At 40.7% G+C, this 17,457-nt stretch overlaps 1 protein-coding gene across 3 annotated transcripts in view; it reads right to left on the reverse strand.

Annotated features, from left to right (window-relative positions):
- Positions 1-116: 116 nt before the first annotated feature.
- The window catches only part of Zc3h12c (zinc finger CCCH-type containing 12C), a 61,115-nt gene continuing 43,774 nt past the window's right edge, over positions 117-17,457 (reverse strand). For all 3 annotated transcript variants that reach the window (XM_085844646.1, XM_029481638.2, XM_021171199.3), the window contains exons 3-6: positions 16,996-17,135; positions 10,811-11,045; positions 8,075-8,181; positions 117-7,393 (exon numbers count right to left, since the gene is read on the reverse strand). In XM_085844646.1, the coding sequence (XP_085700772.1) occupies positions 5,997-7,393; positions 8,075-8,181; positions 10,811-11,045; positions 16,996-17,135 (1,879 nt within the window). In that variant the 3' untranslated portion in view covers positions 117-5,996. The remainder of the gene's footprint in view (positions 7,394-8,074; positions 8,182-10,810; positions 11,046-16,995; positions 17,136-17,457) is intronic.

The raw sequence follows: 17,457 nt of genomic DNA on the forward strand, positions 1-17,457 counted from the left end.
CAGTGGATAAAGTCCCTATCCACAACCACACTGTCTCAGCTAAACAACCAGGCACTTCAGAATCACCAGAAACAAAACATCTTAGAGACTAAGAGAAAGAAAACACTCTTACCATGTTTTGAGTCATGACTAGTTTTTGACATTTAATTTCAGTTTAATAGGAATTAATTGTGGCTCTAACATTTACATCAATGCTGAACATGTGTACAACTTTCAGAGTAGCCCAATGTCATTAATCACAGCATCTGAGAAAGCCAGGGGAACAGAAAAGGAAATGCTTTGTTTACTTAGCATCTATGCCATCATATGAGATCTATTTTTTCATGTAACAACCACCTACCACAAGAAAAATGGATATCTTAGAATTTCCCCCTCTATGGCAAAATCATATAGCTATTTCCACTGTTTTTGGAATTATAAAAGTTCTATACAGAAACATACAGAACAGATAGTGATAAGCAGAATGTTTATAAAATGGTTGATCTAAACATATTCATTACCTTATTTTTCCTGTAAGAAAAGTTTGAAGGATGAGTAAGGAAATTCTCTACTGGCATACAGCTACAGTTGGGAGGAATAGAAGACCTGACAGCGAGGGTATACCCTGTCTGCAGTATTTGACCGTTTGTGAGTATTTCACAGAAGGTTGAAAATTTATAATTAAAAAAACCCCAGAGGAAATATATATATATACATACATACACCAATGTATGTGTTTATACCTTACAAAACAACCACACACTTCTTTTTCTTAAAGACATGAGCTGCTTTAGATAGAAGTGGGAAAAGCTTTTTTGGGAAGCATCTTGTTGTTCACCTGAAATACCTGGACAGAAAGTTCAGTACATGGATTAAGAAATGAAACTTTATAGGTTTGTAAGGATTGAAAACATGCATAGACATTTTCTACTGTCAAGTGGTCAAAACCTGAAATTGTGTTTAGGTCTGAAGGATTGAGGATCCTAGGGGAAAAGCCATGTATAAATATGACAGTGTTGACAGAACATGGGTGACAGGCAGGAGGTGAGAGGGTGTAACAGACAAAACATCAACACTGATAAAGCCAGGACTGCACTCCAATTTTAAAAGAAGGTGTAACTACTTAAGTAGGCGGTAGTTTTCGTAGCTATTTAACAATCCTGTAAAGATAGTGTTATTGCTGAGATACCATGAATGAAGCAGTGTGAATGAGCATGTTCAGTGGTGTGTACCTTCAATCAATTCAGACTCACCGGTGCTCATGGGAACATCACTCCCATGGCAGTCCCTAAGGTAGCTAAACACTCCATAGTGAACATCAGACAGAGACAGAAGATGCATGTTTCTTATTAAGAGTGACAATGTAACAAATACACTCATTGCTCTAATCAGTTTTAAACACTACAGAGAAATCTGACACTCAAGTTACGGTATGTTAATCTTTAAACTCACTTGTAAAGAAGGGTAAGTCTGTTAAGCATCAGAAGACAAAAAACTAACAGAAAAATGTAACTGACAAATGCAATTTTGAAAAACATGTGGCTGAGTTTTGTTTTTTTTTTTTTAAAACGCTGGTTTTTGGCCCACGAGGCCACTAAGAAACAAAAGATAAAGGAGTCCTACTTAAAAATAAGAACTTAAGCAAAATTCCCAATACTGATACCTTTCTTTTATAGATTTCTTGGTGGCTAGACAAGTAACATCTCAAATGATGGATGTGATGAACTTAACAAATGCTTTGATGTGACTGTTGCACAGTCATCTTCTGAAGGACACCAGTGACATCATACTGCCTCTAGATGGCTGCTGAGGTACAGTTAGTGATTATATTAACATGCACAAGAATTTACTGCTTAAGATGTCTGGCTTTCTTCCCTCAAGGACAGGGCTGGGGAATGGCCCACAGGTAAAAACTGGCCTGTTGCTTGTTTCTGTAAATAAAATTTTATTTAAAGGGTCACATTTTCATCTCTATGCTACCTGTGGCTGTCACGCTGTAAAGGCAAAGGTGTACAGTAAAGAGACTATCTGATTCTCAGAGAAGCCTGAATTATTGACTACCAGATCCTACAGAGAGAGCATCTAGAACACACGCGTCTTCCTTGTCACAGGTACCAGGCCTCCTCCAACTCTGGTGTGTGGATGACTCGATCTTCTAGGCTGATTCTGTTCATTGGTGTGGATCCTGAAACTTTCACATCACAGTGGGGTTCACTTTTAATATATTTGGAACATAGTCATTATCTCCAGCCATAATCTGCTTGATGTCAGGCCTTCTCTAAGAATTAGAGATTAATACAGTGGAAGAGCCACCTGGCAACAGACAGACTAGAAAACTGTACCTCTTATTTTATCTCGAATAAGGAATACGGGTATTAAAAGGAGCAAAACCCAAATACATTTTAGAGTAAATCCCAGCAGGTCAGGGAAAGAGGTTTCAGCATTCAAACACAGGCAGACAGACACATCAACACGTGTGTGCACGTGTACACACATGTGCGTGCTCGCTCACATACACAGTCATACTTACATTCATTACAAACTAAAAGATACAACATAAAGTATATTGTTTTATAAATATATTACTGTCTATATACATATAGATACAGCCATAAAAGACATGTTAAATAATCATTTGTATAATCAATACTACTTTTGTGTATTTAAAAATTACACATTCTATTAAAATTATCAAAATAATTTTTAAAAATACCAAGAATAAAACCAAGTGTTTCTTTCCATGTAAGAGGTTCTGAATCTTATCATTGGTCAAATAGACCCTAGACTTGGTCATTCACAACTCAAAGACACCGTTCAGTCAGGAAAATGTTATCCATTGAAAGACAACCCCCTATTTTTTAATACTTCATAACAAACGTGTATATATAAAACACCCTCTTTAGGTAATTACATATTTTCATAAATGTATTTTCATAAAAACAAAAATTCAAGTTGTCACCAGTGTCAAATATTTTACTGGCGACCATTACTTTCACTGTTTAAGTCAGTGACAAACTCCCATTAGGATAACAAGACTGAAATGTCTATATTACATGCAAGAAAAGAGGAAATTCTGAGGGCCATTTTGGCCAGTTAGGTACTATTCCCTCTGGACTAAGACACAGGGACAACAAACTGCTATTACTGCATAAAGTACAGTTGACTGTCTATTATTCAGGGGCAGAATATTCCAGTCTGAGTCCTTTTTAATTAGCTGACCAATTCTGACTTTTACTATTCATTAGCACACCATCTCAGGTTATTTATTTATTTTAGCTAGTCTCTTAAATAGAAATTAGAGACTGGGAAGAAATGTTCTAGCTAAAATTAAGGTTTATGATCAGCTACAAGTTTGATAATGGACTCCTTTTACTTATTACCTGAGGTTTGGTTTTGTTGTTTTGTTTTGTTTTTGGAGAAATTGATGTAGCTAAAATCTGCCAATCACCTTATTCTTAAGGTCTGAAAGCAGCATTGGTGCTTCATCAAAGGGGACAGACAGACTGCCCTCTTGTCATAAGAAAACCTTTTCTTAGCACACAGCCAATGGCACTGAGAAATGTAGGAGTGGGTGGGTCAGAGCTACCCACTCCATGACACACACTGGCAGAGATTATAGTAAAGATGAAAAAGAGGGCAACTTCAGCTAAAAATGTAAGAAGACCAAATTTTAAGTCATATCCTTTTTACCTAAGGTCTCACTTAAATCATTTTAGTCAAGTGTGCCCATTTCCAAACAATCACAGTGCTAGTATGAAGCAAAAGTGACATGTTCATTAACTGACTTCCTAGCCTGGCCTCACAATGTGGCCGGGTAGCCTGGGTGAGAGGAACCCCACATTTGCAACCCTGTTCTTGGCATTCACTTAGCCTCCACATTTCAACTTGTCCTTCAGATCATGACTGAGAGAATCAAGGACAGTTTCACAGGTCGGCTGCGTCACTCTCAGACACAGCACTCGGGAGGGCTGGGGTGGCACCACCTGCAGCGCTCCGGGAACAGATGTGTGCCAAGCTCACTCAAACACAATAGCAGTAACTGTAGAACATCACTTTCCTGAATTAAGTTTGCTGAACATGGTTCAGATTATTGGATATGCTAATATGCACAATGCCGTTTAGAAGCATTTACTGTGTACCCAAATCCTACTCCATGCAACACACAGTGTCACACAAGTAGTGAAAATGTTATCCTAGTCGAAGATGCTTGGACATTATTTTCAGGCAGCATTTTACCTTTATTTTAAGTTAAGTTCACACTAGGTAAGTTTTAGGAAAAAGAAAATGCCAATAAATTTATTTAATATATTTTAATATATAAAACTAAGACAGACACCTTTATTTACCTTAATTGTTACTTTTATTTTCTATCCTATTCTAGACTTCAAATTTCCTTTAAATTTTTTTTTTATTTAAATAAGGGATAAAATGTTGCCCAAAAGTCTAATTATAGTTACACATTTGTGTTTTTAACTAGATCTACAAATCAAAATAGTTCTTATTGTTAAAAAGATACAATTTGTATCAACAGTAAAAGGTACTTTCTGGTTTCCAGGGCTTTGCCTCTCTCAGACTGCAGGAGCATCTAGACCACGCATCCAGGCTGACTACAGGAGCAGAGTTGGACTTGTCGCTGCAACAAGTAATATCAGAGGCAGCCTCTGTCCATCACAGCACTGTCTGCACTGTCTGCCATAGATCCATCTCCGATGCTCAGAAAGGTCGCTACAGCAAGCAAAACCCATGATGTTGCAACCAGAAATATCCCTTACTAATACTAGAACAGACTTTAGTCTGTATTTAAAACTACACTATTTGTGGCAAGAGTCTGGCCTTAATAATATAGCAGGCTCCCCCAAAAACTACCTTCAGGAAAATGGAAAATATACAATATCTTACAAAAACTTTAAGTTACCATTTACAAGTCCTCCATTGCCATTTCTATAGTGCAGTATCAGTAAATGTAGCATATCCTCAACACATCAGACCACCTCAGGCCAGCCTCAATAAACAGCAGGAAGCTAGAGTGTATTAGAAATAGAAAAGTTGCATTGAGAATACTTGGATTCATTAAAAACAGGCAAGTACTGAGAAAGGGTTATCCATCCAGTACTGTGCCTCCCACAAAAAGACAGAGATTAAAAATACATGTTAATGGAAATCAAGGACTTCAATCCCACTTCTACTGTCAAAAAGCACATTTTAGCTAGAAAGCAAAGCCCTAACCTGTAATAGTTACAGCTTTTGCCTTATTCATAAAAAAGAAAATGGAAACATTTTTTTTCGATTGATTGCATCTGCTTTCTTTTAAACTGACCATTTAAAATAACTAATTTTCTTAACAGGAAACATCCAAACAAAAATAAAATAATAAAAAGTGCCATACCGGGAATCACTCTAATATGTACTATTTCCATTTTAACATAACTGGAAGCTTACATTTTTTAAAAATATAAAGTCAGTGCTGTAGTATATCTTTGTTCCTATAAATAATGATTATAGCACAAAGAAGCCCACTTTCCCCAAATAAAAATAACTTAAGAAGCTGTAAAGATTCTAGCTACGCGTGGCTTGAGGACATAGTTTGCTAGGTCTAGCCCAGGACCTCCACATTCGGAAGGTACTGCAATCGCTTGCAGTTGACAGACAAACACCAAGGTAATAAGACAGGAAACAAGGATAAAAAGTGCTGCATATAAACCCCTGATGCACCAAAGAGGAATATCAAAGATCACAGATACATCTATTAAATCAAACTGGAGAAATTTCCAGCCAAGTGTATATAGCTTTAAAAAGGAAATGTTAAAAAAAAAAAAAAAAAGTTTGAATGTAAAGCAATCCTGTGATAAGTCCACCCAGTGGGGTTCCGTACAATTCCATGATACAGTATTTCACATAAATGGATACTATATAACCTCCCTGCCGAGAAGGAGATCACATGTGCTATTGTAGCAAACCTCCCTCAGCAACTGAGCTGAACAAAAAACTACTCAACACCACAAAGATGCATCATGCTTTCAGTAACCCAGCTGCGATTTCTCCACTAGGATGGCTGCGGCGAGCTGCTGGGCATCCGTCATATGAGGATTCCTTTTCATGACGAGCCTCACAAGGTCAGGGGGGAAGATGTTACACAAATTGATAAAAATCTTCTCTCGGTTGTCCTGGTACCTTGGAGGATCGTGTGGTATTCCACAGTAGGGGATTCTCCAGGTGGGTTCCTGTTGCTCAGGCAGGCTCTGGAAGGTGATCGACTCATAGCATGGGGGCGTGGAATTATCGGGTAAGGAGTACGTCTGCCGATAGCCATATGCTTCCAGCCCATAGCTTGGCCTACCCCAGCTTCCTAGGCCTTCCTGGCGAGAATAAGGCTTTCTTTGTCTTGAAGGAGAACTATCATAGAGTCGGGAATCAGAAATGCTGTCTATCCTTGTGGCCACTAAGGACCTCCCTAGGTGTGGTGCCTTCGAATGTGCGGAACTTGGTGGAGAGGGGTAATCGCCAGGACAGCTGGAGCGGGCACCCACGGCAGGGTGCTGCAGATGCATAGCCAAGTGTGGAAGAGGACGCTTGTGATGGAACTTTGGTTCTTCGTGACTGTAACTCTGAACTCTGGTTAAGGGATCGTGGAAAGTCTGCAGGAAGGGCTGGGAATTAAGGCGGCTGTGGGGGTGCATGTGCTGACACTTGAGACTCTCTTCCAGCTGTGGGTCAGGAGAGCTGACATAGGAGCGGTCATTGTACCCCACATAGGAGTCGCTGCTCCCACAACTCATGCTCCCCTCACTGCTGCAGTCTGAAGCTACTGAGTTTACCCTATAATCAGTGTCTAATGAGAAACGCCTTTCAGGACTTCGGGGGCCTGAGATACTCAGATTAGAATATGCATTCAACATGGAATAATATCCAACGTCAACAGGGGAGTCACATTTTGGATACTGTTCATAAGGCATTGGCGTCCCATGATTTTTGGTTGCCATCATCATTGGAGGGTATTGTCCCTGTGGTCTTTGATCCTGAGGTGGGAAATGAACTCCAGATGGAAGGCCATTGCTTAAAGGTGTAGTGCTTTGGGGTTTTGCAGTAGAAGTGGCCGGGATACTAACTAAGGAAGGTACAGACCTGGTTTCCAACTTGTTTTTGGTGGGAAGCTTCTCCTCTATGTCTTGGTAGACGTGAGTCCTTATGCTTGGGTCTGACTGCCTCTTTGGAGCACCGCGTTTAACATCCGAAGTGCTGTCTCCCTTGGTGCTGCAAGGAACACTGTTGCTTTTCACCAGTCCCCCTTCATTTGTAGTTTTGGCTGCTGTGTTTCTAGACATGGCACGAAGTTCATCAGCCACTGACCGCTGAGGCTGACTGCCCCTTTCTGGGTGGTAGTATTTGCACTTGTGTCCGTACGTACACTTCTTTCCTAGGAAGATAAAATCAGTTAGGCAGAGGAGCACACCGTGAGGTCCAGCACAGTCAGTGAGGCAGGGCTATCTGAGCGTGTGTCACAGAGCAGAAATGGGAGCTGGCCTAGGTCTTAGTGTGTTCCTCGCTCTCCTTGGTCTTCTTGCTTACCAGGAAGAGCACCGAGGAAGCTCGCAGTTGATCTCTCAGATCAGATCTGCCTCTTCTCTTCCACCCTCTTTACAACTGGGTGGTAAGTCTGCTATGAAGAGCAACAGGGCTACACTTATTTGATGCATACCTACATAAAAGAATTCCTAGGGAGGCAGAGGCAGTCGGACTTCTGAGTTCAAGGCCAGCCTGGTCTACAGAGTGAGTTTCAGGACAGTCAGGACTACACAGAGAAACCGTGTCTCGAAAACAAAACAAAAAAAAAAAAAAAAAAAAGAAAGAAAAAAGAATTCCTAATTTTCATTCATTCCCATAAAGAGTAACTTCACACAGAATTAGCACTACTTCCACACTGAGAAATCCTATATTGAACCCAAATAAGTAAAAAACAATTGTTTAAGGCTAGCACACTCCCTTAAGTTTACCTATAACCAAAAGAAGCAGATAGTAGACAGCACATGAAGTTTGCAGTGTCTATCAACGCGCTGGACTCTAAAGGCACACGTCAAGTATCCATAAGGACAGTTACCATAGGGACAAGGCTGCTTTTTGTGCTCAGGAACAATGGGTTTCTTCCTCAGAAAATTATCCAGACTTGGGCCATGTCTGCCAAGAGGGTCATCTGGGGGCATGAACCTGTCACAGAGATAACAATAAAGAATGATACACAAAAAGAAGGTTAATCTAATCCTAAAGATATATTCATTCTTTTTCTTTTGAAATTTTATTCCATGTGTTTGACTAATATTTGTAAAATTAGAAAAAAAAAAAAAAAAAAACAGCCAGGTGGTGGTGGTGTACGCCTTTAATCCCAGCACTTGGGAGGCAGAGGCAGGCGGATTTCTGATTTCTGTGCCAGCCTAGTCTACAAAATGAGTTCCAGGACAGCCAGGGCTATACAGAGAAACCCTATCTTGAAAACCCCCCAAAAAGAAAAAAAAATTAGAAAAACCCCAAACTTTAAACCACATTCTCCTATAATGTTCCATTCTCCCCTTAAGTTGTATCTGCTTTAATTTAAATAACTTCTGTGACAGCATGTGCTACCTACTTTCTTTCTTTCTCTCATTCATTTATTTATTCATTTTATTTTTGGTTTTTCCAGACAAGGTTTCTCTGTGTAGCCCTGGCTGTCCTGGGACTCACTCTGTAGACCAGGCTGGCACCGAACTCAGAAATCCGCCTGCCTCTGCCTCCCAAGTGCTGGGATTAAAGGTGTGCACCACCACTGCCTGGCACTACCGTTTTTCTTTCTTCCTCTCAGTCTTGGGATTAGAGTACTGATTACCAGGGCATTTTTAGGAGAGCTCTGTGAACAGCCGTCTGGCAAGGGAATGCAGGGCAGGTGGAGAAGGGAGGGACAGCAATGAGGACAGACACCACTATGTGCCAGATGAGCCTCACACACACACCACTGTATCTCCAAGTACAAGCTCCAATTATAGATCAATCAATAATTCTCACTCAGGATCAGATAAATTAAGATACTTTGTATCTGATATCCAACTCTGAGGTCAAGATTCAAGTGTACACAACTCTGAAGTCTGTTCTCTTCCCATTGGAGCAATGACTTCTCAGCTGAGAGAAAACAGAAGGTGCAGAGGTGGAACATGCCTGTGATCCCAGTTGCCAGAGGCCAAGGGAGGAGGGCAGGACTCTTAGTCTTGACAGAGGGGAGTAATTTAAGGCACATCCAGGCTTCCTAGACTTCAGAATGAGTTCAAGGCCAGTCTGAGTTAATAGACCCTCTCAAAAAGACTAAGAAACAAAAATGTTGAGGCTGTAATTGAGTGTGGCAGCATGTTTGCCTAGCATGCATAAGTGAGGTCCTGACATTGATCCCTGCTACTAAAAGAAAGAACTAAATCTAAGGACATAAGCGTACCATTGGATTGACTATCAATGGAGGAAAGAAAAATTCATATATCATGCACAGAAATAAATTTGAATACTTGTAACATCTTTGTTCTAACTTGAAATAAGCCCGTGTTTACCTGCAAAATGAGAATGTGAGCAATAAAGAAACTCAAAGAGGAACAATCAAAATGGCTAAAGAAAGCACTTAATATGTAGTGTTACTCTGACAAAAGAAACATTCAGTAAGAAACCTAGAGTTCGAGTCAGTGGACAGCACATGTAACTCGGGTCATCCCCAGCACTGCTAAATACAAATATTTTTCATGTTCACCCATGTTTCCATGACTCTCTTTCCTTTTGAGAGTCTCACTATGTAGCCCAGGTGGTCTTGAACTCATGATTCTCCTGTCCCAGCCTACACAGTGCTGAGACCACAGGTGTGTGCCAACCCTCACTTTGCACATGTGTGTCCTATCTCTGTGCATGGGTGTTGGCCTGCATGTGTGTCCTACCTTTCTGTGCATGGGTGTTGGCCTGCATGTGTGTCCTACCTTTCTGTGCATGGGTGTTGGCCTGCATGTGTGTCCTACCTTTCTGTGCATGGGTGTTGGCCTGCATGTGTGTCCTACCTTTCTGTGCATGGGTGTTGGCCTGCATGTGTGTCCTACCTTTCTGTGCATGGGTGTTGGCCTGCAGTCGTCTTGCAGCATGTGTATGAGTGAGTGTTCAAAGAGGTCAGAGGAAGTGTCGGATCCCCTGGAACTGGAGTTACAGATGGTTGTGAACTGTCTGTCATGTGGGTGCTCAGAATTCAACCTACATCCTCTAGAAAAGCAGACAGTGTTCTTAACTGCTAAGCCATCTCTCCAGCCCTAGTTTTTATGTATCTTTAACAGAACAAGTGTTCATAGTTTTGTGAATTAATCAGGTGAGAAAATAAACTCATGTTGGGTTTAGATTAACAATAGGTAAATGTCTTCCACATGTTTGTAAGTATTTTTGCTTCTTGTAACTTGTGCTTGTTTATGTCAATTGCCCTTTTACTAACTTTAAGTCTGCAATCATGACCACAGTCTTCCTTCAAAAACAAACAAACAAACAAACAAACAAACAAACAAACAAACTGTTAAATGTGTGTGTTTAGTAAGCTATCATGCTCTAAGTGGACCTGACAGGCATTTTGGGGGGACAGATATTTCTGTCAGCCAGGCCCTTGAGACAGAGTCTAAGAAGCCTCAGGGAGGGGCACAAAGCTCACACTGGCCCTTCTATGGTACAAGTATTCAGTTGTTGGCTCCCATCAGGACAAATAGGAAGCTGGTGGTCAAAAGAAACCTGTCTCAGATCTGGTCAGTGGCCAAATGGAAAGGCTACTACTGCAGCTGCTGGAGACAGCCAGCTTACTTACTTGTCATTGACAAAGGAATACATCAATAACCGCTCATCTATGAACTTCTTCCATTCTGGTTTCTCATTTGCCAAATCTCTGTAGTTATCATTGGACACAATTATACCATCGGACTCAAAAGCCAGCTTCACGATGAATCTGTCGTCATAGCACACCACTCGCCTGCCCTGGACACGCCGTGATGGTGTGAATACCAGGATTTTTTCCTTCTCTAGTTTACGTAAAATTTCCTGATCTGCAACAAGAAAAGGGTGGAATTTCAGGAGTAAATACATAATTAGATACATGATGTCTTTCATATGATGAGACGTTTTCTTTTTAATTAAAAAAATATTTATTTTATGTATATGAGTGTTTTGCTTGATGTAGGAATGTGCACTGTGTATGCCTGGTTCCCACAGAGGTCACAAGCGGTTGTTAGATCCAGTGGAACTGTAGTTAGAGATGGTTGTAAGCACCATCTAGGTGCTGGGAATTAAGCACAAATTCTTCTGAGCTATCTCTCCAGTTTCCTCGTGAGGGTTTTTTTTGGTTTTGTTTTGTTTCTTTTCTTAAATAAGAACTGGAGTGTATAGATTATGATTCTCAGTTGTCAGATGTAGCATAATCAGTAACTCTCAACAATAGAAATTTCTTTTTTAAAATTAAAAAAATTTTATGGGATATTTTATATATTTACATTTCAAATGTTATCGCCTTTCCCAGTTTCCCCTCTGGAAAACCCTTCTCCCTTCCTCCATCCCCCTGTTTCTTTGAGGGTGCTTACCCACCCACCCACCCACCCACTCCCACTCACTGCCCTGCCCTTCCCCTACACTAGGGAATCGAGCCTTCACAGGACCAAGGGCCTCTCCTCCCACTGATGCCAGACAATACCACCCTCTGCTACATATGTGGCTGGAGCCACTGTACTCTTTGGTTGGTGGTTTCATCTCTGGGAGCTCTAGGGGATCTGGTTGGTTGATATTGCTGTTCTTCCTATTCTATTATTGAAATTTTATAAAAGCTTTAGTGCTGAAGCCACAAGCACTCGGGTGACAACACAGGCTCTCAAGCATTGTGCCAAAGGGACAGTCATACTAAGCTGTTATTTGGTTCAGTTTTGAGCAACAGGCACATTCCTCTCATCTGTGGGTATGTTTTGTAGGTTTTGTTCCTAACTAGGAGCTGTGATGGTGAGAGTTGGACACGTAGTGATGAAGGAAGCAAAGGAAACACTGCAGAGCACAGGTTCACAAGGAAGGCAGCGGGTTAGAAGTGAGTGCTGCTATAGTCAGGGGTGTCACATGGTCTGCATCCTGGCCTCTGAAATGTGCTGATAATTGCCAATTAATAATTTTTTATAATTACTCCTCAGCACCCAGCCCATGAAGCCCATCAGAAGATTCTCAGTGAACATCTGTGGAGTGGATGAGTAAAGGAGCCACTCCAGGAGGCACACCTATGCCAGGCTCCTGAGTACCTCAGGGCCCTTTATTATCCCCTCAAAGATGTTTCCTGATGGATGGTTTTTTTTTTTTTTTTTTTTTTTTTGGTTTTTCGAGACAGGGTTTCTCTGTGTAGCCCTGGCTGTCCTGGAACTCACTTTGTAGACCAGGCTGGCCTCGAACTCAGAAATCCGCCTGCCTCTGCCTCCCGAGTGCTGGGATTAAAGGCGTGCGCCACCACGCCCGGCTTTCCTGATGGATGTATGGTGTGCTTTGAGCCTCACTGAAGAAACCTGCAGAGTAACTGCAGGCAGCCCAGCAGTCACCATCATTGCTTAATTTCCACTTATGAAACAGATTGTGAGGTTGAGAAAAACATTTGGGATGACTCATAGGTAATTCCATCTTGAAAAAATACAGGTTTAGGAGAAAGCTAGTAAGTTAACATGGTTAGTGCATGTTATTTATTTACTGAGTATTAGATTAACCATAGTGCTAGTCTGAGTCCATGACTGAAGACTGTAATGTATGATTTACTTATGTACACCTAGTGAAAGAGAACTATTCCATTCGCCAGAGCTTATGTGGCTGAGGCTTTAGTTAAGAAAAGTATTACTTTGGGAAGGGAGCACTTAAAGCCGCTGACTCTCGTGCCGTCATTTCTGTAACAAAGCAAGCTGTGTCCTGACGTCTTCCAGGGCCTGCCTGGCATGCTGGGACTTCTGCCCAGGACTCAGACGGGCCCCACTGGTGTGCTATTCTTTCCCTTTCTGTTCTCGGATGTGCACAAAGGTCACATGTGCACATCTCAGCATTGCTTCCCTTCCTCTGTTTTCCAGACATGGTCTTACTGAGGACCAGGTAACATGACATGTTGTCTCAGCCTCTCAAAGCCTGGACTGCAGGTTTGTGTCCCCAGGCTCAGCTGTTGCCTTTCCATTTTAGTTTAATTAATCATACTCTACCTACTGTTTATCAAAGTATTTTAAGGTACTTATGAAAAAAATTAGGAAAGTAGAAGCATAAAGAAATAGGGAGAAAGGAACATCCCATAAAAACATAAAAACACAACTTGGAGAATATTTAACATTTTCCATATTTCCTTTAAGTCATTTTCTGTGAATTTTTCTACTGTTGATACATGTATATACACACACATACACACATTTCATAAATTTATATACCACATACATGCATAATAAAAGTTATGAGTTTTATATAGTACTATATTCTCTAATAATAATAGCTGTGCCTATGGCTGGGCAGACGGCTACGTGGTGAACTTCTTAGTGCACAAGTGAGGACCTGAGTTCAAATTGCCAGCAATCCAGACCCTGGGACCCAGACCCCATGCTGGGAACACACACAGATAGAACGCAATAGCTCACTGCCGGCCAATCTAGCCTCTAGACAACATATAAGGCAGAAAACAATAGAGGACACCCAGTGTTGACTTCTGGTCACTGGATGTGCATGCAGGGGTGGGAACACTTACACACACACACACAATGCTGCCTAAACACTGGATCACTGAAAAATGTTCTAATTTATTGAACTATTCTTCTAGTGAGTATACAATTGATTTTTTTCTTTTTTCTTTTCTATTGAAAATAATTGTACACTGAATTTTTGGTTCTAGAATTTCACCTACATCCCTGCCTATTTTTTTGGGATTCATTCCTTAAGGGGAACTTGAAAATCTAAAAGCATAGTAATTCCTCCTCCTTATTCATTGAGAAGGACTACAAGACAGCCCATCACAGTTACAAGTGAGGACACAGGCAGTACAGAATACATGTGTGCATATGTGTGTGGGTGCATGTGTGTGTGTGTGTGTGTGTATACCTTGTTCTCATAGCTTGCTCAGCATGCTTGCTTTTAGCACCCTGACCATCAGCCCAGGCACTGCAGTGAGCTAGGCCCTTCCACATCAACCATCAATTAAGAAACCACCAACTAGAGGCCGGTCTAGTTGAGGTATTTTCTTAATTGAGATCCCTTCTTCCCAAATGACGTTAGCTGGTATCAAGTTGGCATAAAATGAGCCAGCATAAAAATGGAACAATTATAACAATATGCTGTCAAAAACGCTGTTGAGCCTGACCTTTTTCAGAATATCTTCCTGCACTGCATGGCCTAGCCACCTTAGCACATACCTTTTCCTTCTTCATAAACTTGAGAGCTTTTACCTTTCACTTAACCGGTGTCCTTTACAGCTTTTGATTCGACTACAATCAGAATGCTAGCATAAAGCTTTGGTTGGAGGGAGGGAGTAGCACCTATAGGCTGGAGATGCTGGGCAGAGGGAGCATCCCTTTCCTGGCTGGAACATAGTAGGACAACACAGTGTTTCACCTCATGACTCAAAACACTTCAATTTTAAATTTATGATCTGGTTATTTCTTTTTTTTTCCTTTTTTGAAGATAAAATTTGAAGATAGAATTTTTATTAGATAGTTTCTTCATTTACATTTCAAATGCTATCCCAAAAGTCCCCTATACCCTCTCCCCGCCCTGCTCCTCTACCCACCCACTCCCACGATCTGTTTATTTCTAAAAGCTTCCATTAAATAATTTTGGTTCACAGTAGACCTGGGCTGCCTCAGATTTTGAAAACTTTGAATGGAGCAGGAACTACTCAATTGACAGCCTAAGAACAAATGCATTGAGGGTGGCTGTTGTGACTTATGCCTCCTTAGTGTAAAGGGAGCCTCCTCGGATGGAGCACTGGATACTGTTCACTTTTAGTGTTACTTTGATGGATTAAAAATAGTGGTTATTTACATCTGTATGCTTTTAACTACGAATGAAGTTGGACTCTTTTTCCCTTATTTGGACCCTCTGAGTTGTTTACTTTAACCACTATGTGTTAGAAACAGCTTTGTGTTTGTCAATTTGTGTAAAGGTTTTGTCATGGGCATGAATTCTTAGTATACTTTAAAAATGTAATCAATAGGTACTTAGTTTTAAGAAAGTCTATCAAATGTTGGAACTGAAAATTTGCTTTAATTACATCAATTTTTTCCTTCATATCACTTCTAAAATTTCTAAATTTAGAAAGGCTGTTCCCTCCCTCCAACTCGACGACTATAATCTTTGATGGTTTAATCCTGACAACTAAGTCTTCAAGTAAAAACTGTGACAGGCATAAGATAAGAATCTAAGCAAGTATTTTTTTTCTAGAGTTATTTCGCCATCTTGTTTCTGTGTGCTGCATCACACAGGTATTCCACTCTGTAGTTTACCTAGCTACTTGGAGCCCGCATAAAGCGAGGACATGACCGCTCCAACTTATGGTTGTGGGGAAAGTTTCCATTTGTAGATATGAGGGACAGTACAGCAAGAGGCATCTGGAAAAGTCCAGAGAGAAAGAAGTAGGCTGACCAGGGCCATGGTGGGGGCTGAGAGGGTGAGAGAGGAAGAGAAAGAGAGACACAAAACAGAGAGAGCAAAGAGAGGCGACCAAGAGAGCTCGAGGTGGAAACTGTGTGGTTGTGTGGGAATGAGAAGCTGGTGAAGGAAAGCTATGAGCTGGAGAAGGTTAGAGTAGGGGTGAGGCAAGAAGAGCTGAGAGGAGTGGCCGGAGGTGTAGGGGTGTGTGTGTGTGTGTGTGTGTATGTGTGTGTGTGTGTGTGTGTGTGTGTGTACTTTTGGTATGCTAATAAACACCACAGAGAGCCATTTGTCCCCAGTTCCTTTCGGAGCTGGGTTTTAGCCTCCAGCAATGCTTGCCTGTTCACTGTATCCTATTCTAACAATGCCTTAGTGGCATTAGATAAAAAGGAAACCTTAAAATAATCTTTCTCATTGGAAGCATGGTAGTCTGTATGTCTGTCTCAGTCTCCTTCATTCCCTCCATCCCTCCTTCCCTCTCTAAAAAGTTCTGTAGTTCTGTTTATATAGATCCTTCATACTTCTGTTGATACTGGAAGGAGGAAGAGGATTGGATGCTGCCTGTGAGTCTCTATAACTGGACCAAACATTCAATAACAATTAACAGTTAAGAAGGACATGTTCGTTCCAAACTCATTCATTTAAAAGTGACAACATAATGCAAATAAATAAATAAATAAATAAATAACTGGGATCTGGTAATTTCTTCCTTTTTGGCTGGATCACATATCTCAGGGTCTTAACAGGCCTTTTATGTCCTGTGACCATTAGAACTTGAGAGCTGCCTGTCTCTATTTCATAGAGATAGGACAAAAGTAGTTTCTGAAGATCTTCAGTGCATTTTCCCAAATACTATAGAGCAAATGGCAAAGCTAGAATAAGTCTACTGAGAACATCTTACAAAGTCAGAATTTTATAAAATTTGATGTTAAAGTTTCCAAATAAGTGAAAAATATCCAACATATAGCTATGGTGGTTTAAATGAGAATGGCTCCTATAAGCTAGTATGTTTGAATGATTTTCCTCAGTTGGTAGAACTGTGTGGGGAGGATTAGGAGGAGTGGCCGTGCTGCAGGAAGTGTCACTGGAAGAGGGCTTTGAGGTTCCAAAGCCTCATGCCATCATGCCGACTGGGCTCTTGGCTATTCCTGCCACTATCCTCTTTCCATCCTTGTCTTACCAGAGCAACAGAAAAGTATCTAATACACACAGTATTTAGTTAATGCAATTACATTATTTTCAAACTGGCAAAGAATATTGCAACCCAGACAATGGCAGTCATATAGATTGGGTAAACAGGAACACAGAAACATCCCTAGTGACAAGGCCCTGCATGGCGGCAGCAGCTGTGTGTGAGGAGCTCACCTGTGATGAGGGCGTCAGGGCGGGACTGTTCTTTTCTCCAAGCAGGAACAAAGACCGTGATATCTTTGTGGCCTCTTTCCAAAAACCAATCCACTGCCAATTTTATTCCTCGGCATGAGAATACTTCTTTGTTTCCATGGCTGAAAAATTTGTAGTTTAGAATATTTAAAGCACAATGAAGCCCAAATTCAAGTTTATAAACATAGTCACATATTTATAATCGTAAAAATCTTGAAATTTATTGTAAAGCTACATAACTAAGAAAAATCAAAGCAGTTTACTTCAATTAACTTAATTAAAATCAGAATCTGTGGAAAAAAGAAAATGGAAATAGTGTGGACAATAAAGAAAGATGAGTTTTAAATGTTAACTACAAAGGTTAACTATCAAAAAGATGCAACTTTTTTTTATTAGTGATAGGGTAAATAGAAAGTGTTCAACAGGAAAACTTTCACTAAAAAT

This window comes from Mus caroli, unplaced genomic scaffold (genome assembly GCF_978045245.1).
Source record: "Mus caroli unplaced genomic scaffold, Mus_caroli_1 scaffold_11, whole genome shotgun sequence".
Classification (NCBI taxonomy): domain Eukaryota; kingdom Metazoa; phylum Chordata; class Mammalia; order Rodentia; family Muridae; genus Mus; species Mus caroli.